The sequence below is a fragment of the Fonsecaea erecta genome (genome assembly GCF_001651985.1).
Source record: "Fonsecaea erecta strain CBS 125763 chromosome Unknown Scaff6, whole genome shotgun sequence".
Lineage (NCBI taxonomy): Eukaryota > Fungi > Ascomycota > Eurotiomycetes > Chaetothyriales > Herpotrichiellaceae > Fonsecaea > Fonsecaea erecta.
The window spans coordinates 1,148,003-1,168,748 of NW_017387249.1; the positions used below are offsets into that span (position 1 = coordinate 1,148,003).

At 52.8% G+C, this 20,746-nt stretch overlaps 9 protein-coding genes across 9 annotated transcripts; 3 read left to right on the forward strand and 6 right to left on the reverse strand.

Annotated features, from left to right (window-relative positions):
• Positions 1-228: 228 nt before the first annotated feature.
• Positions 229-517, forward strand: AYL99_07444 (hypothetical protein; the record flags this gene model as incomplete). Its single annotated transcript, XM_018838953.1, has 2 exons — positions 229-249; positions 320-517. The coding sequence occupies 2 exons, from the start codon at positions 229-231 to the stop codon at positions 515-517; spliced, it is 219 nt and encodes a 72-aa protein (XP_018691721.1).
• Positions 518-1,038: 521 nt separating this feature from the next.
• Positions 1,039-1,863, reverse strand: AYL99_07445 (hypothetical protein; the record flags this gene model as incomplete). The annotated part of the gene is made up of 1 exon (XM_018838954.1): positions 1,039-1,863. The coding sequence occupies one exon, from the start codon at positions 1,861-1,863 to the stop codon at positions 1,039-1,041; it is 825 nt and encodes a 274-aa protein (XP_018691722.1).
• A 620-nt stretch (positions 1,864-2,483) lies between these two features.
• Positions 2,484-7,870, reverse strand: AYL99_07446 (hypothetical protein; the record flags this gene model as incomplete). The annotated part of the gene is made up of 5 exons (XM_018838955.1): positions 2,484-3,548; positions 3,601-5,073; positions 5,129-6,366; positions 6,411-6,990; positions 7,040-7,870. The coding sequence occupies 5 exons, from the start codon at positions 7,868-7,870 to the stop codon at positions 2,484-2,486; spliced, it is 5,187 nt and encodes a 1,728-aa protein (XP_018691723.1).
• Positions 7,871-8,130: 260 nt separating this feature from the next.
• Positions 8,131-8,790, forward strand: AYL99_07447 (hypothetical protein; the record flags this gene model as incomplete). The annotated part of the gene is made up of 1 exon (XM_018838956.1): positions 8,131-8,790. One exon carries the CDS (start codon positions 8,131-8,133, stop codon positions 8,788-8,790), a length of 660 nt encoding a protein of 219 aa, XP_018691724.1.
• Positions 8,791-9,035: 245 nt separating this feature from the next.
• Positions 9,036-10,450, reverse strand: AYL99_07448 (hypothetical protein; the record flags this gene model as incomplete). Its single annotated transcript, XM_018838957.1, has 6 exons — positions 9,036-9,108; positions 9,162-9,293; positions 9,344-9,458; positions 9,515-10,071; positions 10,120-10,240; positions 10,291-10,450. The coding sequence occupies 6 exons, from the start codon at positions 10,448-10,450 to the stop codon at positions 9,036-9,038; spliced, it is 1,158 nt and encodes a 385-aa protein (XP_018691725.1).
• Positions 10,451-11,745: 1,295 nt separating this feature from the next.
• Positions 11,746-13,545, forward strand: AYL99_07449 (hypothetical protein; the record flags this gene model as incomplete). Its single annotated transcript, XM_018838958.1, has 1 exon — positions 11,746-13,545. One exon carries the CDS (start codon positions 11,746-11,748, stop codon positions 13,543-13,545), a length of 1,800 nt encoding a protein of 599 aa, XP_018691726.1.
• A 484-nt stretch (positions 13,546-14,029) lies between these two features.
• On the reverse strand, positions 14,030-14,723 carry AYL99_07450 (ATP synthase subunit D, mitochondrial; the record flags this gene model as incomplete). Its single annotated transcript, XM_018838959.1, has 3 exons — positions 14,030-14,059; positions 14,126-14,608; positions 14,712-14,723. The coding sequence occupies 3 exons, from the start codon at positions 14,721-14,723 to the stop codon at positions 14,030-14,032; spliced, it is 525 nt and encodes a 174-aa protein (XP_018691727.1).
• A 429-nt stretch (positions 14,724-15,152) lies between these two features.
• AYL99_07451 (hypothetical protein) lies at positions 15,153-18,331 on the reverse strand (the record flags this gene model as incomplete). The annotated part of the gene is made up of 6 exons (XM_018838960.1): positions 15,153-15,474; positions 15,527-15,585; positions 15,689-15,972; positions 17,000-17,863; positions 17,912-18,169; positions 18,235-18,331. 6 exons carry the CDS (start codon positions 18,329-18,331, stop codon positions 15,153-15,155), a joined length of 1,884 nt encoding a protein of 627 aa, XP_018691728.1.
• Positions 18,332-20,180: 1,849 nt separating this feature from the next.
• AYL99_07452 (hypothetical protein) lies at positions 20,181-20,715 on the reverse strand (the record flags this gene model as incomplete). Its single annotated transcript, XM_018838961.1, has 2 exons — positions 20,181-20,534; positions 20,590-20,715. 2 exons carry the CDS (start codon positions 20,713-20,715, stop codon positions 20,181-20,183), a joined length of 480 nt encoding a protein of 159 aa, XP_018691729.1.
• Between the last annotated feature and the right edge of the window lie 31 nt (positions 20,716-20,746).

Consider the following 20,746-nt stretch of genomic DNA (forward strand, 5'->3'; position numbering starts at 1 on the left):
AAGGGCTCCTTTCCCAACCCCACCTTCTTCATCCTGGGAAGATTCTAGACAGCCCCAATCATCAAGAATATACAAAAACCTACCTTTCATCCTGCCTGGTCAAACTATTCTTCCTCATTCCTCAAGACAGACATCAATAAACACCACACACACACACACACACACACATACATACAAACCAACCTATCATCCATCCATCTCGGACAGCACACAAAACAGACTGCCACAATGGGTGCCGTCGTCTCCTGCGTATGTCTCCCTCTTTCCACGTCTCCCCTCCTTGAGTCGACTAGTAATACTGATATCCTGACCCATACAGTTTGAGGGCATCTGCCAAACCATCGGCTCCGTGCTGATGGCCATCGTCAACGGCATCGGTGCTATCTTCACTGCCATCATCAACGGCATTGTCTCGTTGTTTGACATCATCATCTCATGCCTCACCTGTGGCCGCCGCACACGAAGACATCGTACGAGCGCAACCACGCGTAGGCATCATACCACAAGTACTATCTGATCGACGGACTCTCCCGAGAAGGAAGACTCTGAGAAGGAGAGAGTCCGCACAAACAGACAACAAGAACTTGATCAGATGAGGGAGGGTATGATGCTGAATTGAGAGAGAGAGAACAACACACACACCAAGAGAGTGTTGACATGGAGGGAGGGCATTCATCGATTCCATCAATACTTGATTTGCTTTTCTTTTTGCGCGAAAACTGGCTTGGACAGGACCTGGAGAGAAGCCTCCCACTTTCACACCCGCCTGCTTAATACCTTTGTACTATTAGCACTCACGATACCCGAGGCGCTCTTCATGGCGCTGTCAAGCATAGAGAACGAATGATGATGATGTGAAACAAATCAACGGTTCATCCTCGATGATTGAGTCCAATGAATAAATGTTCATAACAAATGCTCTTCTCGTCGCCTATTTACACACATTACCCAAATCCACGACACCTCCAGATTATTATACATACATATCGCACACCACCGCTCCATGCCGTGATTTGTCGGTCTCCTTTCGAATCACCATCAGCTGGTCAAGCTGACCATCTCACCCTCCCACCTGCCCTTCCTCCCCTGCAACGCCTCACCGACCACATTCTCGTAAACCCACGCCCCGACGTCCGCCCTTTTGATGACATACCCGCAGGCAGGCTTCGCCTCGGTGCCGCTGCGGATCTTATCCAGGCCCGCGGCGTCCCTGTAGTCCGCACCGCCGGAGAGCAAGGTGGGCCTGACGCCGACGACGTTCCGGAAGACTGGGTCGGCGGAGGCGGCGTCGCCGCGGTACAGGTCCTCCATGCGGCGCTTGTCGACGTGCGGGACGGTCAGGATCTGGTGGTACAGGAAGCGGATAAAGAAGGGGACGTCCTCGGGCCCGCGCGTGATGCCCGTCGTGGAGACGAAGGCCAGCAGCGGCTTCTGATCAGTTGTGGCCCTGAGTGCCGGGTTCTCGGCGTAGATCTCGCCCATCGCGGCGAGCAGCGTCTGCGCCGCCGTCGCGCAGATGTGCGGGTTGTCCAGGCCTGCGATCTGGAACGGGTGGCGCCAGTTGAATTGCAGCCGCGGCGTGCCGCCCAGCCCCGTGACCACGACTGCTGGCAGGCCTCCCGCCGTGGGCGACGAGAGCGTGCGCCGCACGGCCGCGACGTCGAGCGCGTTGCCCTGGACGATGGTCAGGTTGTCGAGGGTCTCGGAGGAGAGGCCCTGCGCGAGAAGCTGGTCCCGTAGCTTTTGAGGCGTGCGCACCAGCGCGCTCGCCTTGTAGCCCGCCTTCAGGGTGTGCACGAGGATGGCATTGGTAACGCCGCCGGTGGCGCCGAAGAAGGCGACGGTGGAGGAAGAAGAAGACATTGCTGGATGTACGGGAGATTGGTGGCTTTTTGCTTCGAGTTGTGCTGGTGGTTGTCACTGCCGCTCTTGTTCACAGTTACTATAGCTATTGCTATCGCTTTTGCTTTGGTGTGGCTATCGTTGGTTCTCTGGATGGTTAGCAGAACGAGAGAGGGTCAGTCACCCATGATCTTTATACACAGTCCTCCCGTGGTGGATGTTCAGATCAACAGGGCTTTGGAGAGACATAGTTCCAGCGACGGTGCGATTCATTGCACACAGCACAGCCCTGATGAGAACCCGAAAGATACCCAGCGATGCTCAGAAATGTAGGCCGGCGGAGAGTTGCAAGAACAGAACTGAAGTCGAAACTGAGCTTGGGAGAAGACGAGGAAGCGAAGAAGCGGAGAGACTTCGAAGGGAGTCGGAGGAACAATCTCTCCGACCGGAGGGCGAATTGCTCCCATTGGTCGGGAATTTTAATTCTCCGTACGGCTTGTCATTGGCCAGCATCGGCTGCGGTGGGCGGAAGAAACCAACTGCGCAACAAAACTTCAGATCTTGTTCTTCTTGTTCACCCACTATTAATTGCCCTGGCACTACGAGGTATCCTCTGACTGGTACGGCGTGACACCAGGCGGCTACTTCCCTGTGCCCTTCTTGTCCGCAGCATGAAGCTCCACCTTCGAACACGTCTTGATCAGACGATCCCAGACTCGACATGCCTCCTCCTGCTCCCTCTTCCTGGTCAATGTCGATTGGTCTCCGACAATGATCAGTCCAGCCTTAGCCCTGGTCAGCGCAACATTCAGCCTCCGCATGTCTTTCAAGAACCCTATTTCCCCCTGCAAATTGCATCGTACCGTAACGAAGATGATGATGTCCGCTTCCTGACCTTGGAACCCGTCAATGCTCGACACAGTGTGTCCTCCACAAAGCTGCTTGAGTAGCTCTGCCTGGCGGGCGTATGGTGTCAAGATCGCCACGGATGGTGGTGGCGAGCTGGGTCCTGTGCCTGGACTGCTTTGATCGTTTTGCGGTGCGGTGGACAACAGCGTCAGGATTTCTTTGCAGATGTTGGCTTGAGTGTGATTGACCTTGGATTTCCTCCCTAGATCCTCTGCGTCACCACATTGAATAAATACCGCTCTCTTCGAGGGAGTCGGTTCGTGTTTCGCATTGGCTTCTCGTTTTGGCCACGGAAAAGACGAAGCAGGGATCTTTATGGTATGGCAAATCTCGGCTGACAGCAAGCGGCCACCGTAAAACTCGTCACTGGGAAAGATACACAGGGTCGGATGCATACGATATTGCGTGTCCAACATGGATTTTCCCACGGCACTGTCTGACGCTTCTGCCCAAAGACGCTCCATAAGCGATATGTCATGATCCAACGTGGATGCATGAGGACTAACAGTAGCCCGAAGTTGGACATGGTCTCCAACCAAGATCCCTCGCTGGCAGCCTTTGACCAAAGGTATTAGAGACGCCGGCTCAGTCTGTTGAGAGGCTTCATCAATGATGACAGTGTCGAAGTTTTGCTTTCGAAGCAGTCCTAATGCGGCACTAACACAAGTCGTGAATACCAACCTGGCCTCGGAAATCATCGCGATAGCCTTGCGTTTTGCCGATAGATGCATGTTCATATCTTTACCGAACATTGCATCGATGGTGTAAGCTTTCAGATCATCAGAGACCTTGGTCACCTGGGCACCAACTTGTTAAGGATTGCCTTCAATCGCGTGCGGAAAAACCTACCTCAGTGGAAACTCGGATCGGCCGTGGCAGATCGAGATCAAAGTCCAGTGCCTTTTTCACGTACTGTCGCAACACATTATCAACAGCATTGTGCGTTGGTGCCGCGACTAGGACTCTGCCAGTTTTGTCTTCCTTCAGCAATTTTCGCAGCAATGCAATTATAGTCGAGGTCTTCCCCGTCCCAGGCGGTCCCCAGAGACAAGTCAGCCGAGCCTTAATGGATACGTCAACGGCACGACTTTGACTTTCATTCAGACCCTTGATGAGTTCGCTACTCTGTGTCGAAACACCCTCGTCTACCCCCTGGCTCTCCGTTGGTGGGATTTTTGTGCTCAAAAGAGTGTGATAAAAGCTGCAAGATTGATCTTTCTCGACAAGAAGATACACTAATGCTTCTCCCGCCGATTGGGTGTTCACGACAGAACCACAGTGCTTCATTGTCCAAGCGGTCTTCTCAAGGAACGTGAAAGGCTGTGAAAGGCACCGAAATTTGATCCCATTGTCGCTTGCTGCTTCCACCACGGCGTCCAAGGTTGCAGGGCGGGCAGCGGTAGAATTTGTCGCCGCCGTTTTTGCCACAACTCGCACATGGTCGCCCACAGCCAGTCTGGCCAGTCTGGGAGCGTCGATGCGCCGCTGGCTCGTCACAAATGAGACTCGTTCGTTGACTGCCGGCCCTGCTTTCAGCATCCATGACCCTGGCGTGTCCTCAGTCGTGTCGCTCGCCTCGGCGCAATGATCGAGCACCGTCCCGAAAATATTGCGCAAGAAATATGCAACGACGTCACGGTCAAGGTCCTGGATAGCATTGGCAAATGCGTCTCGGCACTCCATGAGAATCGTCAGCAGCAGGTCCGGACTTGCAATTGCTAAAGAGGCAGTTTCCAAAAGTTCGCGGGCCGCAGGTAAGCTCAGACGTGTGTCTCGCAGGATTGCATTCATGTGCTTCACCACCAGCTCCCCCGCCTGGTTTGCGCAAAGGATAAGAGCTCGAAGGACGGCAGGGCCCCCCTGCTGAAGGACACTGGAGTAGGGACCAGGAAGGAGAGACCAGGGACAGAGACGTGCGAAGTGTATCGCCAGTGCAGGCTTAAAGTGGAGAAATTCGACGAGGCTTCGAATAGTCTCAGGACGACATCGCAGGGTTGGGCCCTCGTCCGTGGTGTCGAGGCGCAGGATCTGACTATAGATCTCCGACAACATGTCGACGAGATTGTTTCTCCAGCTGAACTTCAGCAACTCCACAAGCTGTGGCACCGTTGCTTCTACCACGAGGGAATGTTTCTTCTGTCGCACCACCTGGACAACAAAATCGCTGTGTAGACTCCAATCGATGTCGTCGAGAGTCGGAAGGCTGAATGGTGGCTGCTCGTCGGGAAAGTTGGGGAGGACGTCCAGTGTATCGATGCTCTCGAACCAAAGGTCCAGAGCCCGCAGTGCTCGAACATCTTTGTTGCTGATGACATACAGTTCCTGCCACATGTTAGCAACACCAGATTTCCAAAGTCTCTGAGCCTATGTCCCTTACAGCATCAGTGACCGGCTCTCTCCACGTGCGCCCGACGTGAGTAGCCAGTTGAGCACTGAACTTTGCCAGAGCTATGCTCACGTTCCAGTCGCAGTTGACACCTTGGTCGACCGTCTTCTGGCGGGCCCGGTCCCGGTTACTTTTGCCTTGAAGGTTCCTGTAGGGGCGGTCGTCGTTGGGTGGTCTGCCGAAGAAGACAAAGGTGTTTGCGCGTTGATTCTCGTAGAGCTGCATGACGTTTTCATCGTAGTAGAACCGGTAATTCTTCTTGGTGGGGACGCCCCGGCGGTGTCCGACTCTGTCGTTGTGGGAATGTGGGAAGGCGAACAATCTCACCGTTTCGTGGACGACGACATCCTCTTCTCTCTCGATCGGCCGTGGGAAGTAAATGGCGACGCTCAGCCGCTCGCCGAGGCGGAGGATGACGAGCTTCTTCGCAAACTGCGCGAACGTCTGGTTGACCGCGACCATGAAGCTTCGCAGGGGGTCGGATTGAGAGTCGAAGACGCACTTCCAATGTAAAGAATGGAGGTCCAGCCGGAAAGGGTGCAGATCTTCTTTAAAGAGAATCTTCGACTGGAGGAGCCCGTTCTTGTAGTGAGACGGATACTCGGGAGACGGAGGCAGTTCTGCCAGTATCCAGGCCTGCTCGTCGGCCGTGAGCTGGGAAGGGTCGAAATAGGCCCAGAACTCTTCAAAGCGGACGTTGTTCCTCCGACACCAGGCCAAGGTCAACTTGGCCAACTCAAAGTCCGAAAAGGGGGCAGGGTTGCTGAGAATAAACTCCAAGAGACCTCGATCCGCAATGCCCATAGTTTGTATATCATGCCCCAATCCCCGTTGTTCCACGGCGTTGAGAGGGTTTTTTGCCTTTTTCACACTGCTGCAATGTTGTCGAGCTGCATCACGGAGGACGTCGAGGATAAATGGCTGTGCATCGGGTGGAGCCTCAGGAGGGTCGAGCAACTTGTCAGGTATCTTGATACGGTTGCCATCGACGCACTGAGAGAACAGCCGATTGAGCTCCTGGCACTGGCTGCAGCGAGGCCCCAGGGCGCGCGCCCACCCAAGATACACCTTCTTGACGCGACCAAGTGACATATTGTTGTATCCAGCAAAGTATGTGATCAGATCGTCGACGGTGATGGGAGAGAACCTGATGGCTTCCTTCGCTCCTGGATACTCGGCTGGCTCTGAGATGACCTCGGGAATTAGTTCAGGATCCCAGCATACAAAGACTGTCTGGAGTTAGCAAAGGCCACTCTCGATCAAGGTCACCCACATGTGTCGCCGTCCAAGTCGCCGCCAGACATGAGGTCAGCCGCCGGCCGCTTGCCCTGCGTGGAGAAGACCACACAGTCAGTAAGATGGCTGAGCTCCGGTCGATTGACAGCCTTGAGTTTGCGGAGGTCCCCAGGATGTAGACAGGGATTCCTCGACACGAGCACTTCAACTCCAGTGATGGTGACAGGCGAACCAAATTCTTCCAATGTCACACGCAGAAAACACTCTCCTGGTTTGAGCAAGCCGTAAGGATCACAGACGCCGAACAATAGTCGCGACCGCGGTATCAGGATCCGCGTTCGCTGTTCGTCGTGTTTGTTGAGCATCTTGCTGTATTCTTGAGTGACCGTCTTGCGCACAGTTTGCTCGACCTTCTCCATGCCTTCGATCAGGAGTTTTTCAGCCTCGGCGGCCATACCAAGGGAGCTCAGCAGACGAAAAGCACAGACAGGGTCCGCGCGTGACCGGTCGAGGAATTCAAAGTACTCTTTCTGTTTCTTGGTGAAGACAGCCGCGTCGATAGCGAGAGAATTGAGCAAGAGTATGATTTCATCATTGAGATATCCGTATGTGTAGGGCTGGCGGCGTCAGAGTTCCAATATTAGGGGGATCTAGTTAGGTTTGTACCTTTGAGAATGCCACGACGGCGAAGCTCATGTCGTCTGTTCCACTGAACTTTTTCATCGACTTCCGCAACTTGAGCCAGAGACCCTTCTCCATCCGAGGCTCCACGCATACCACTCCCTTGTAGCCTTGATACCGAATCTGGAGGACGGAGGGATAGTACCGTTGGTCATGAAATATGATGGTCTTCTTGCTAGCTACCAAATGAACGAAGCCTTTGGAAGCGAGGCCGCATCCGTCCGTGAAGATGAATCCATTTCTCTCGATATCTTCAATGTCACGACATCTGGACCTGGGAACGTCCAGGACAATGTCAGCAGTCGAGAACAAGAGGCCGATTCGTTTCGCCTTTTTGGCCACTGTTTTGATCTTGTTGAAATCTCCCAGAGCCTCGACCTTCTTGCTCACTTCCTGCTTTGAGCCGGCCAGGAGGTAACAAGACCGAGACTTCAGTTGGCTGTTACTATGTCCGTAGAACGAGTACTGTACACCATTGATCACAACGCCAGACGTGAGAAAGCGAGAGATGTAGTCCACGGCTTGTTTGTGATCTTTCGGTAGAGATGCATCTTTGGTGTCGTACACCGGTCGAAAGTCTGAGACGCTGACTTGAATAAGATCCTCCAGGAAGTGCTCCCGAGTGGCTCGATTCGACGAGACCGGTGTCCAATCCAGGTATATGCCTTGCAGTGAGGACGAACAGGAGAGTCGGATTGATTTGATGCGTTCAGCCTGACGGCATCTGTCTGCCTCCGGCAAGTCGGGGAGATCGTACCGCCACACTGAGTCAGAAACGGCGATACTGTCCTGCAATGTGTACTTGACTCGGTTCATGACGGAAGTGAAGGATATAGTCCACCACCAGGATGAAACAGCGGCGACAGGGAGCCGAAGTAGACAACAAAAAGGCTGACACGTGATGATATGCAGCCACGCAGCCATGCAGCCAACAGCTGCCTGATGGTTGCACAGGCGCTTGCAGGGGCCTTGGGTGCCAAATCATGCAAGGCCCCTCCAAGGCCTGAGTCGTGAGAGTGACACCATTGCTCTTTGCTTGCGGGTTGGCCTCCGTCTGAAGAAAATACTGGTCGTTGATGGAGAAGAAACCTTCCATATACATCATTGGGGCTCAGTGCACCGGCAAGACTACCCTGGTCGATGCAGTCTCCCAACGTATACGAAGCGAGCACTCGCACCTTTCCTTCGCCGTTATCAAGGAGCTTGCTCGCGGCATCTTGACGACAGCAGATGTGAACCGAGGCGATATTCGAGCCGGGTCGAAGAAAGCGATGAATTTCCAGCGCCTGGTGCTCGAGGCGCAGCTGGACGAGGAACAGAGGCTCCAAAGCCACGGATTCATCATCTCCGACCGATCTGGCATCGATCCCATCGCGTATGCGAACCTATATGGACCACCGCAGGTCACAGAAGAAATGCTTGAGATGTCTGCCTGGGCAGCGTTGAAAAAGAGAATGTGTCAAGGCATCGTCATACTCTGCGAACCAGTTCCGGCGTGGCTGTTTGACGACGGCGTGCGGTTGATGCCCAAAGACACAAGTGAGTGGTTGGAGCTGCACAATGCCTTCGTCAACCTGCTCCGGCAGAGCGAGATAGAGTTCGAGTTGTTGCCGGCGACGTGCAGCTTGATTGAAAAGAGAGTCGCCTTTGTGCTTGAAAGTTGGGAAGCCCGGGCGAGGCACGTGTCCAGATTAACAGTCTCAGCTCCATCAGCGACAACGAGCTCCCAACTCTAGGGATTCGATGTAAGTTTATCAAAGGGAATTCGTCACTGTCAAACAGCACTTTTGTAGAAGCAACGGCTGAAGGCTACCAGAAAAAAGAATGTCCAGCAGCAAGACAAGTGCAAATAAACTATTACCTGGCTGAGAAAAGGAAAGTACAAAGTTTAATAGTGAGTAACCGGTTTTCTATAGTCTGGATGTTTTTGATCTGATCTTCCCTACAGCACTACACTCCTTTTCAATTCATCATACATCATTCAAAGCCCGACAATGCCGGCAGACGTAGCACAGACCCAACCAGAGGGCGACGTCTTGACTGTGGACGTGACTCTGGAGTGGCGTTAGCTAAGGGTTTGGGCCAAGAAAAAGAGCATAACACATACGTTGCCCAGACTGTGGAGGTGGTCCAAACTGTCTGATAAGTACGGGTGGTACGTGTGCGCGTAGGCGTCGGGGCTGTGACAGTGATGGTTGTCTTTGCCTTTCCTGAGTATGCCGTTACGGGCGGAGGCGTGCTGGTGCTCGGAGTCAGTACTGGTGCCAGACCTTCACTTGCTCAACTTACACTGTGGTCGTTGTCGTCGCATTCTCCGTGTCAATTTCAGTGCTTGTAGGGGCTGTTATTGTCGTGTATGAAGAGACAGCGTCCGCTGTATCCACAACAGTCGTAGTACATTGATCTAAGAAGCAGTCAGCTTAGAGGATCGTTGCCATCAAGAAGTCCACCATTTGATACCTGGGCCGGTGTCCACCCCAGTGTCCTGTCTTCGTTCAATGGCTCGCCTATCCCCGTTCCCGTTGTGCTTTCCGAACTGGCGCATGCGTGGGAGAATAGTGAGGGACTCGTTGCTGGCGGCAAGTGTGGCCTTCGTAGGCCGAATGGTACATGTGGGATCTTTTGCCGGCGGCTGCGTTTTACACGATGTGGTGACGGTAGTGGTCGAGATGGTTTTAGAAAACACTCTGCTGGTGCGTGTCCGGGTTATGGTCGACGTCGAGTATACCGTGATTTGGGAAGGGGTGGTGGTTATAGTTCTTGTCGTGGTCGTGGTGGGTACCGTAACGGTAGAAGGAGTTGCAGTGGTCGAAAAGGTGTTGGTGATGGTGGTCGTGATGGTGGTGGACGGGGTAGATGTGACGGTGAATGTGGCAGTAGGAGTGGTTGTCACAACGACTGGTGGCGCCGCAATGATCGAAAACGATCTCATCCATGCAAATGTCAAGCCTTCGATGACGATTGTCCAGTCACCAGAGATCATGTTGTTCTTCGTCACCTGGTTTCCGTCGACGTTGCTTGCTGCTGTCAGTGAACTAGACTCGCTTGTTGCAAGGATCCACTACCATATAGACACCATATCTTCCCCATCTGGCTGAACGGCAATGTCGGAGCAGAAGAATTCATCACTGTTTGGGTCAACCAGAATTGGCGTGACAGAGCCTTGAACGTCGCTCGGTTGACAGCCTTGTCACTGTCAGTGTTCGCCGGATTCTTCAGAGGTTTACCATTCTTACCAAAGAATTCTGTGCCGAATGCGAAATAGGCTGTGGAGGTGGTGTTGATGCAGTAAGGTCCTCCATTATTGACAAAATCATATCCATATGACACGCAGTCAGCAGCAGATTTACCTGCCAAAGCCAAAAGGACGGGAACGAGGCACGATATGAAATGCATTTTGACGATCGAAAACACAGACACAAAAAAATGAGAAAGCATTCCTCTGTGGAAAGAACGGTACCTGGGCATATATGAGCACACCGAGCAGCTATCTGGGTGTTTGCTGGTGGTGGAGATCAGGGATCACCCCTTTGCAGAGGAACTTTGAGAACTGAGACACAATGTCTTCAGCTCCCTAGCAAAGATAGACCTGGAGAACCCTGTACCCATCAAATCCGGCTTTGGCGAGAATCCAGCTGAGACATCAAGAATCAGCCACATCCAGCACAAAGACTCCAGATTGAAATTGGAAACCCGATGGAATGGATCGCCTGAAGCCCTGATTTCTGAAAGCTCGCCATCGTTCATGATGGGGCTGTCTCGGGCTGTCATATATTCAATAGATGGGATCCGGATCTTTGGTTCTGCTATGGCTCGCAAGACCGTTCTGTGTAACCCAAAGCACGTATAAGGTCTTCCAATAAAAGAAACATGCAGAAGGCTCTCGCCAAGGGAGATGTGCACCCCACCTGCGCTGACAAGAGTTAGGGCCGAGACAGGTGCTGAATGGATTCAAACACGACGAGGCAAGGAGCATCAGACAATTATGATTGTGGTTGAATAGCAAAGGGGACTAGATGAAGCGAGGGGGAAATGCAACAAAGGACATTGTCCCTTGCGCTTCCAGATGATGTGCTTTGAAAAAGGGGGTGATACGTCTGATTGGTTGGATATCTGCGCTAGATTGTTTTGGGAAGGAGGAACAACCATGCTACAACTTCGGCCGCCCTCGAGGACTCCAACCATCCTCAACTTGTTTACTGTTTTTGCCATCTTCAGCATTTCGATCCGGGCTGTCGCACTGCAATCCAATTCACTAAAGGGGTATCTGATGGCCAGATTGAAAACAACGGCTACAGCTTGTAAATTGCGGAAATTGGATCCCAACACACTGTCTCGGTTCTATTCTTGTCCGAATCTGGTTTTGCTGGATTGAGAATCGTCGTTTCAATGGCTCAGGATAGTTGTCAAATTCTTTTCTTGTGTGACATCAGGCTCCAGAACACTGCGAGGGGTCCAAGACATCCAGCCGAAAATCTCGTGTGTACCACGTTTCAACCACGATCATCCCACTGTGCCCTATGCCGTCCCAAGATGAGCATCTGGCCGGGACAAGGGAGAAAGCCATCAATGGCATATGAACATCTTGGGTCCCTTTATATTGATGTCTGTTCGGGCGCTCTCTGGTTTTCTGTTTTCTTGTGTTCTGCCCCGGCACTTTTTGTTTGTGCTCTAACCTTTAGTCGCTCGCTATGTTGCTTTTCTTGTCTCTCGTTTCACTTCTTCTTCACCAGGCCTTTGCCGCCTACATCCCCGAATTGGTTCCGGTTGGCAATGGCCTTCTGCCGAGGCAAGCGTCTTCGACGACTGGCAGTCCAGCAACGACATCCCTGACCCCAGATGCCCAGTGCACCAACGGACCCTTTACGCGCCAATGCTGGGGCAATGGCTTCAGCATCGCCACCAACTACGATAGCACCTGGCCCAACACTGGCAAAGTGGTGGAGTACACCCTTGAAGTGCAAAATACCACCATGGCGCCGGACGGGTTCTCCAGACCAGTCTACGCCATCAACGGCCAATTCCCAGGACCCACAATCGTGGCCAACTGGGGAGACACGCTGAAGATCACGGTCAAGAACAGCCTGACCACCAACGGGACGAGCATGCATTGGCACGGCCTGCGTCAGTGGAAGACGAACCACATGGACGGCACCAACGGTGTGACCGAATGTCCCCTCGCCCCCGGCCAGTCGCGCACGTACACTTTCCTGTGCACGCAGTTTGGTACGACGTGGTACCACAGCCACTTCTCGGACCAATACACGGACGGCGTCGTGGGCACCATGATCATCAACGGGCCCGCCACGTCCAACTACGATGTAGATCTGGGTGCCTATCCGATCACCGACTGGTACTACCAAAGCGCATTCCAGCTGGGGCCCTTGATCCAGAATGGCGGGTTCCCGCGTGGACCGCCCCCGGGCAACAACATCCTCATCAACGGCACCAACGTCAACGTCAACGGCACGTCGGGGCAGTACAGCCGGACGACGCTGACCAAGGGCAAGAAATACCGTCTGCGCCTGATTAACACATCGACCAACGATAACTTCAAGGTCGGCCTCGACGGGCACAACTTCACCGTCATCACGGCAGACTTCGTCCCGGTCCAACCGTTCACGACGCAGTGGCTGTACATGGGCATCGGCCAACGCTACGACGTGATCATCAACGCCAACCAACCGGTCGACAACTACTGGTTCCACGTAGTGCCCCAGACCGGCTGCAGTAGCAACCTCAACACCAACGCCCTGGCTGTCTTCTCGTACGTGGGCGCCAACTCGACCGGTCTACCCTCCAGTGCCACTCGGTCTAATGCGCCCGCGGGCGCGGACTGTAGCGACCCGAACAGCCAGCTGATCCCGTACGTGAAGCTCAACGTGCCCAGTAACTACACGATCCCGCAGTCGTCGCATCTAGACGTCGGGTTCGCGATCGTGCAGAACCAGGCCCAGCAAACGCTATTCCAGTGGAACCTCAACTTCACGGCCATCCAGGTGCCGTGGAACGACCCGACCCTACAGTACGTGCTCTCGGACAACAACAGCTACCCGGCCAGCATGAACCTGATCGCCCTGCCGGACGCCAATGCCTGGTCGTACTGGGTCATCCAGGCGGTGCCGACCATCGCGCCGCCCATCCCGCACCCGATCCACCTACACGGCCACGACTTCTACGTCCTGGGCGCCGGCCAGGGTATCTTCAACAACTCGCAGACCCTCAACTACCAGAATCCGCCGCGCCGCGACGTCGCCATGCTCCCGGCCTCGGGCTATCTGGTCATCGCCTTCATCACCGACAACCCGGGCGCCTGGCTGATGCACTGCCACATCGCCTGGCACGTCGGCTTGGGCCTGGGCGCTCAGTTCTTGGAGGAGCCGGACCAGATCAAGAATTTGGGCATCGGGCAGGACTGGCACGACGAGTGTAGCCAGTGGAACACGTACAGCCAAACCGCTCTGTTCCAGGAGGAGGATTCGGGATTGTAAGGAGACTCCTGCCCCAAGCAGGCTCAGAAGAGGTGTGTCTTAGACGATTGCTCGCAACACATTGACTGGCGTATTTTGTGATGGCCTCGCCTCGTATGTTTTAGTAGGCAAATGACTTTTTGTCAGAATAAATGGATGATGTATTTGACCTGCTTCAACGCTGAATGCGACCTCGCACTCATGAGAGATTTTCGCTCCTGAGTTTGCTCGTCAGAGAAGAAGGATATGATATACTGGCTCAGGTCAAGTCATACATCCCAGCTCTCACGCGAACATTTTTGCTATAACACGTGGTGCTGGGTAAAGGGGAACAGTCGGTCCGGGGGCATCGAAATATTGAACAAGTGCTCGTGTTTTGATCTAAGCCACTATACATAAATTCTCGGTCGGGGAAGCAAAAGCATTGACTGCGTGAGGAAAAGTTGTGCCACCCCCAACCAATTGTTCCTTTCTCTTCTCGCCTTCTCTCCTTGTAGCGGTATCTCTACAGGACCGACAAATTGGGGAATCTCTCCTGTAGAGCCGTAAAGTTAGCAATAAAATCTTCAGGCATAATCATGTCGTTCAAGCAGATCCGTACCTGGTATCCCGGAGGCATCCATCGTCCCTTCTTGACCAATCTCGCCGTGTACTCATCAATCTCTGGCGCCGCGGCAGCAACCTCGTCGACAGTAGTCTCATCCCACGGCCTGGCGCCCTCGATATCGTTCAAAGCCTTCTCCAAGCTCCTCAATTCGACCTCCACTTTACCCTTGGTCTCTTCCGCGTTCTTGATCGCCACCTGTTCGAAGCTCTCGATGGCTTTGATTTGCTTGCTCACGTCGTAGGTCTTAGGCTGGAAGGTCTTGAAGTACTGCTCGATCTCGTCGATCACAGCCGTGTTTTTCAGGATGGAGCGGTAGTGTCCGAAGTCGACAGTAGAGGGTTGGTCCTGCAGCACTTGCACGCGGCGACGGGCGTCGTCGTTTCGCTTCTTGAAGTTTGACAGAGCTGTAGCCGTGCTGCCGCGGAGGCCGAGTTGGCTGCCGACTTTGCTCCAGTCGAGCTTCATCGCTGCGCGGGACTGTGTGGTGAGAAGAGAAGTTGTATTGTTAGTCAAACGGCTTTCGGGCAGATTCCTTCTCACGAAAAAGCTGGGAGGCATTGACGGGAGCTGATAAACATACTTGAGCAGCCATTTTGAGGGTTATGAGGGTAGAGTTGCAGGGAGTGGGGGGGGCGAGTCGTCAAGCTTGATATTGAGAAAGGTTGAAAGTTGAAGCTCCCTGACCTCTGCGGAACTCAATGCCAACGCCGGTCACGTGACTAGCGCATTTCTAACTCTTCGGTCTGACGTCGCTCTAGGTGCCTCACTCGTACATCTAAGAGGACCCTCAGATTTTCCAGGTCAATTACATGCTGGGAATGGGCAAAGAAGATTCGGAGGATGACAATTTCATTTCTCCACATGTATTTGAGCATTTGGAGACATGGCTCGATGTTCAAGGCTGCGTGCTTAGCAGCACCGACTTGGATTTGCTGAGCACCGTTGAACCAATTCCATGGCAGACCGACTACCCCTGTAGAAGCGATGCAGATCCAGAAACTTTTGGGTTGCCTTTGCCTGATCATACACTCAGCGCCATGATGGAGTTGACTATGTCGTTGCCGTTCTCCTTCAGAGCTTTGACGGCCTTTTTCCTCGACACAGAAGCCTGGGTCATGACAAGTTCGATATCCTTAGCTTCGAGACCGCTGTCATCCACTTCCTCATCGTCATCCTCCTCGTCTTCTGCCTTCTTATCCTCAACGGCCTTGCCCTTGCCATTCTCGGCTGCGTGATCGTGGCCAGAGTGATCTGCGTTGGCTGCTTCCGCAGCTGCGAGTTGTTGAGCGGCAGCGGCCTGGGATTGTGAGTTCAGGTCTTCGATCTTAGCCTCTCCGAAGATACTGGCAATTTGTTAATGGGTGAATTAGTGGTGAAGAGGCAGATTCAGCTTACATCCAGGTATTGCTGGTTGGTGATCGGTAGACATCAGGGTTGGAGATGACGAAGAGGATCTGTACACAGAAGTCAGCGACCTGCTATCACATCTTCGGTATTCACGCAACCACAAGAGATATTCCAAAATCTTGTTTTGGCATTGCATGGAGGACAACTTACTCCCTTTGGTCGCCTCAACGTAACTCGTGTGATTCCCGGAACATGTTTTAATCCCAGCTTGCCAATGGCCTTCCTCGCCTTCTTCTCGTTTCGGCTGTGGACTGCGACAGCAGAGCCGGCTGGAATATTGGCTTCTCCCTCACCAGCAGCTTCGGGTTCCGAGTCAGACGAGCTGGAGGCATCTTCTGCTGCGGCCTTCTTGTCAGGCTCATCATCAGGGAGCTCTTCTATTCTCGGGTTCGACATGATGATTGGTGTTTGAAAAGAGGACTGGCTGAAATCTGCTGCGCAGTTGCAAAGGTTAGCTGTGTTTCGCTCCGGTTTTATGGGGCGGGATTAGTGCTCTCTGAGACGTCGGTTTCGATATCTTTGGGCACTAGTGCATCCGACTGGCAAGTAGCGAGAGCTGGGAAGCTTACAGTTGAGTCTGCCTGAGCGGTTGATGAGCAAGGGGATTTTGTGATTTGGATGTTTGACTGTTCATTGAATTGTGGAATGGACGAGCCTCGGGTAAATTGCCCAGCTGGTCCTTGAGCATGGCTTGGCAGCAATGTGAACTGCTCACGTGCGCGCTCACCCAGACTGCCGCTTTTAAAGCCCCCAATCCGCACTTGTCACCTCTGCTCACCGCTGCTCACCTCTGCAAAAGGAACCGTCGGCGATTAATGCCCTATAGTACTCAGTTGTGGAAGGATTGTCTCCGAGGAGGCTAGTCATATTCAACAGCTTTAAAAGTCCGCTTGGATGAGGTACGTCCTGCCTTGGGGGGCACATTGACCTCACTCCGCCCTTCTCTACGCGCTGTTGTCTTTGCACGCCGTGCTCGTCGTTCAGTCTGCAAAGGTTCGACTAGCTCATCTAAGGGCCGGCTGATCCCGTCTTCTTTCTCGTGTGATGCGCCTCCTCGAGAATCAGGCGGCAGCAATCTTCCCCTTGTCTGCCGTCCAGTTTGTGGTTCTGATAGGACCCCATGTCCCTGCTTCCTCTGAGCATTTACTGCTTCTCTGTTACGGACCACCGTCTCTCGGTATGCATCCAGTGCGCTGCAAAGTGCTCGAAGCCGTTTCTCTACACCGTAGTCAAGGATATTCTTGATTGCGCGGGAGAGAGCTCGTATACCGTTTGGGTCTCGCAAAAGATGCTGTGAAAGTCCTTCCACATGGAAGCTATGTTGTCCTCCTTCAGCCGGGGCTCTTAGCCAGTGTACATTTACACAGGCTAATTGATGGTCCATAGTGACGGAGAAATATTGCGGCTCATTATAGTCAAAAGTTTCCATTCCGAAGCAGCGCTGCATTATTTCTATACTACCGTTCAAGGCGATAGCTCCAGCACCAGCGGCCTGATTTGTTGCGATATAATGAGTTCCATTTTTAGCCTGCGATTTAAACTCGACCTCCAGAAATGGAAATCTAATCTTCTGGTCTGGAACGGCGTAGCTTCGGCCGAACTGGTCGTCAATGAGAAGGTCAATGGTCAGAAGCTGTTTGTGGTTGAATGCTGTCTCGGAGTATCCAAAAGTAAGGTCCGGCTTTGGTTTGGGTAGAGGAAGAGGGTTGATCAGAACGTCTGGGTCGAGCGGGATAGGGACAGAATTGAACCACGGTTGATCGGCATTCATTTCCAGTCTCTGGTCGGGGATCTTCTTTATAGATGGAATTATGTCTGGGACCAATTGTTTTATGATCTTGTCTTCACCTTCATCCTGAAGTCTTCGAGAGGTTTGTTTCACTTCTTCAATAGCGGCGTCGTCGATCTCAGGTGACTCTCGCGAGCGTGATATTATTCTCTGTGCTTTCTGTATTAACTCTGGCGGAGGATTCTCGCGCTCGATGAAGATGTTGCGATAGCGTAGTGACTGCCGATAATCCGTGTCATGCACGCTTGCAGCGGATCTCTCTGACTTTCTGGACGAAGTTATGGTGCTCTCGACGCTGTTCCCTGGGGATTGGAACGCCGGAAGAGATTTCCGGGGCACGTTAGCTACTGCCAGGGCCTCGACTTCGTTCTCTGTCGAGGCTCTTCGAGACCAGCAGGTTTCGTCCAGCCAATTCTCAATGAAGTTCTCCTTGTTAGGTGCTGTTCTCGGTTCAGTGCATTGCGCTAGGTGGTGTCTCGGACGCTTCGCGTTATGGGCTGATTCGTCTTCCTCGTTCACGCGACGTCGCCGTTTTGCTGTTGGCATTAGCAATATGATTCACTGACGCGAGAGAGGTGACTCACTACTCTTCTGTGTTCCTTGGTCCGTAAATGGGGCCGTGGGTCGATCTTCGCCTTTCTCTTTGGGGCCGGGGTATGGCTTCACCACCTGCTTCTGTCCTGAGTATTGCTGAGTGATACTTGATCGAGGCGGTGACCTCGTCTGTCTCCCTCCTCTTGTGGTTCCCTGCCTGTTCACGTCTTGTATCTCTTGTAGTCGTGGGCTTCTGTGTGATGGCTTAGATTTCAATTTTTGTAGGCGTTCTTGGTGTTGTTTGTTGACTGTAACTAGTCAGCGATATGACAATGCGGAGCGAGAACCATCGTGTGAGAGGTATGGAACTGACGGATCTTTTGAATTCTGGGGCTTTTTCGCCTGTGGACAGTCGTGTCTTCGTCCTCCTCATTGTCTTTGGAAGAACGGCGCCGTTTGCGTAGAGTCATTCAGTCGTGAGTTCCATGAGAGGGAGATGAGTCTCTACGGCTTGACCGGTCAGGCCTGACCAGCAGTTGGCCAGATTTGTTGTGACCTCCTCGCAAGCTGCCACTGTCTCGCTTTGCAACACCAGCTGCCATATCGATTGGCAATGAGACGTGGGACGAGCCCGCCTTCTATATAGATCAAGCAAGGAAGCGCGAAAGGGTAGATGCGGGGTTCACAGAGCCTTGCGCTGAGTCCCTGAGAGCCAACCATCTGTCCCGACTCGTTAGCAAGATGACCTTGCCCGACGCTTGGCGGTAACCGCACAGCCAATCATTGGTTGCTGAAATCTTCCCACAACTTAACTCTGCGGGGGAAAAGGACCAATTCTGAATCATGTGTGGAAGAAGCTTTTCTGCCTGAATATTAATAGATAATAACGGGCCGTCCGCAGCGCATTTTTAACGTCTCTATTGACCAACGGGTAAAAGGACACCTTCAAAGTAAAGATATCTCATGTTCACAATGAATATATTTGAATGAGGGAAACACGAGAAATAACTAGATAGACACCTTCTTGAAGCTAATCGGAGCACTCGATGTATTCATTTGTCGTCAGGTAAGCAAGCACATCCAGATCTATCCTCACGATATAAATTAAACCCAACAGAATACTACGATCCATCATCTTCTTAAGCAAATTCCGTCCACTTTCATCAGTGTGACTGAGCTCGGGGGCTGGATGGCACGGACCAGTAAGTCTTTGGGGAGATTTCTTCTATCATCACGCCGTTGCCTGTGCAAGCTTGACCTCAGATGTCACAATTCTCACCGAGAGAAAGCTAAGTGAGTCATGGCTGGAGCAAATTGCTGCTTAACTTTCTGGCTGGGGAAGCTATGGGGTGGAGGATCGTGCTCCATGCATGACGAGCCGACATGACAATTTAGAGATTGGGCACATGTTCCTCAAGGCCTTGACGCTAGATCGCCAGAGGAAGTCCATACGTCCAAATGTTACAGGTAGGGCAAGGAATGGGTGATGGGTCGTCGGTGAAGCTCTGCACAACTCGTTAGGTTCGTTGTCAAAGCCGAGAGCTGAGACGACCATGGCGTCCAGTGATACATTATACCCTTCATGAGACCGGGACATCTTACCATCGGCGGGCCTGAAACCTTGTATATCCAGAAGGATGCTTTGCAATCAGAGTTCAGATTTTGTGCAAGACGGAGAAGAGAGGCAGCCTTCCGGATGTTGAATGAACATTGTTGCATTCTGCTTGATGTCGAGGCGTATGTCCTACGAGGTTCGATCAGCGTCGCATGTGCTTAGATGAATAGTCTCACAGCCGCAGGGACGCGCAGTACTCGGTCAGGGTAGAGCACAGAGGGCGTTGATCAGGCGAATAAGTCTACCAGCATGACCAAAGTCCGCAATGCGAAAAAAACGCAACAAGTGGATGAAGCATCTCAGCCGAAGATTTTCAGATACATCCTACTCAGGACCGAGCGGTCTGGTATCGTTGCAGCACGCTATCGTGTACAAGCCAGACAACGCCGCACGCATTGAGTTCCCACATTGATTCTTGTCTGAATATTGATTGCACTTCATGAATTTATTGGAATCATGCTCTGCAGAAATTTCCACGCGGGCGGAGAGAAGAAAGCCACAGCCGCGGAATGTTTTCTTTTTCGTCAATCGAACTGACAGTGGTGCCTACCCTCGACATGCCGCAGGCCGCATATCTTCACTCATCTTGAAATTTGTGAGTTGGATTGTGACGCCGTATCCGTGCCGAAATTTATGCCTTCGCTGCTGCCCGAACCTTTGCCTGTGCCTTCAGAACTTCAAATCGTGCCTAAACGTCCTGTCCATTAGTGCTGGATTCCCACAAGATACACCTTAAGACCTTGAAGCAAGATCTCACTGGCAGGGGATTGTAGATGCTTCGGACTGTTGCTCACCTGCTTCTTCAATCTCATCACTTTGAATCGCTCGAAGTCGGTCAGGTTCCTCCTCCTGTCCTGTTGTTCCCTCTTCTTGGCCCAAGACGACTCCGCCCACTTCTTGTCGACTTCGTAGCTCTCCCACTTCCTCTTCACCGCGCCAGTGCCTGCGGCTTTTGGTAGACCGGGAATAACCCAAGGTGTGAGGGAGACGGTGCTGGTAGCGATAGCCTGTCGGGGGACAACCGCATCTTCTTTCGTTGAGGGGCCGTCGACCAAGATCTGGAGTATCTCGTCAGCGGATATTCCCTATTGCGTCCCAGCCGCCAGGACATACTCTGCCAGGATCTATTATCTCGACAACGGTAGCCAGTTTGCCCTCGAACGGTCCTGAGCGGAGGGTGACCACGCGGCCGACCTCGACCAACTTCCACCCGGCTGGCTTGATATCGACGGTAGACATCTTGCCGGTAAGTGAGGACTATGCGCAAATA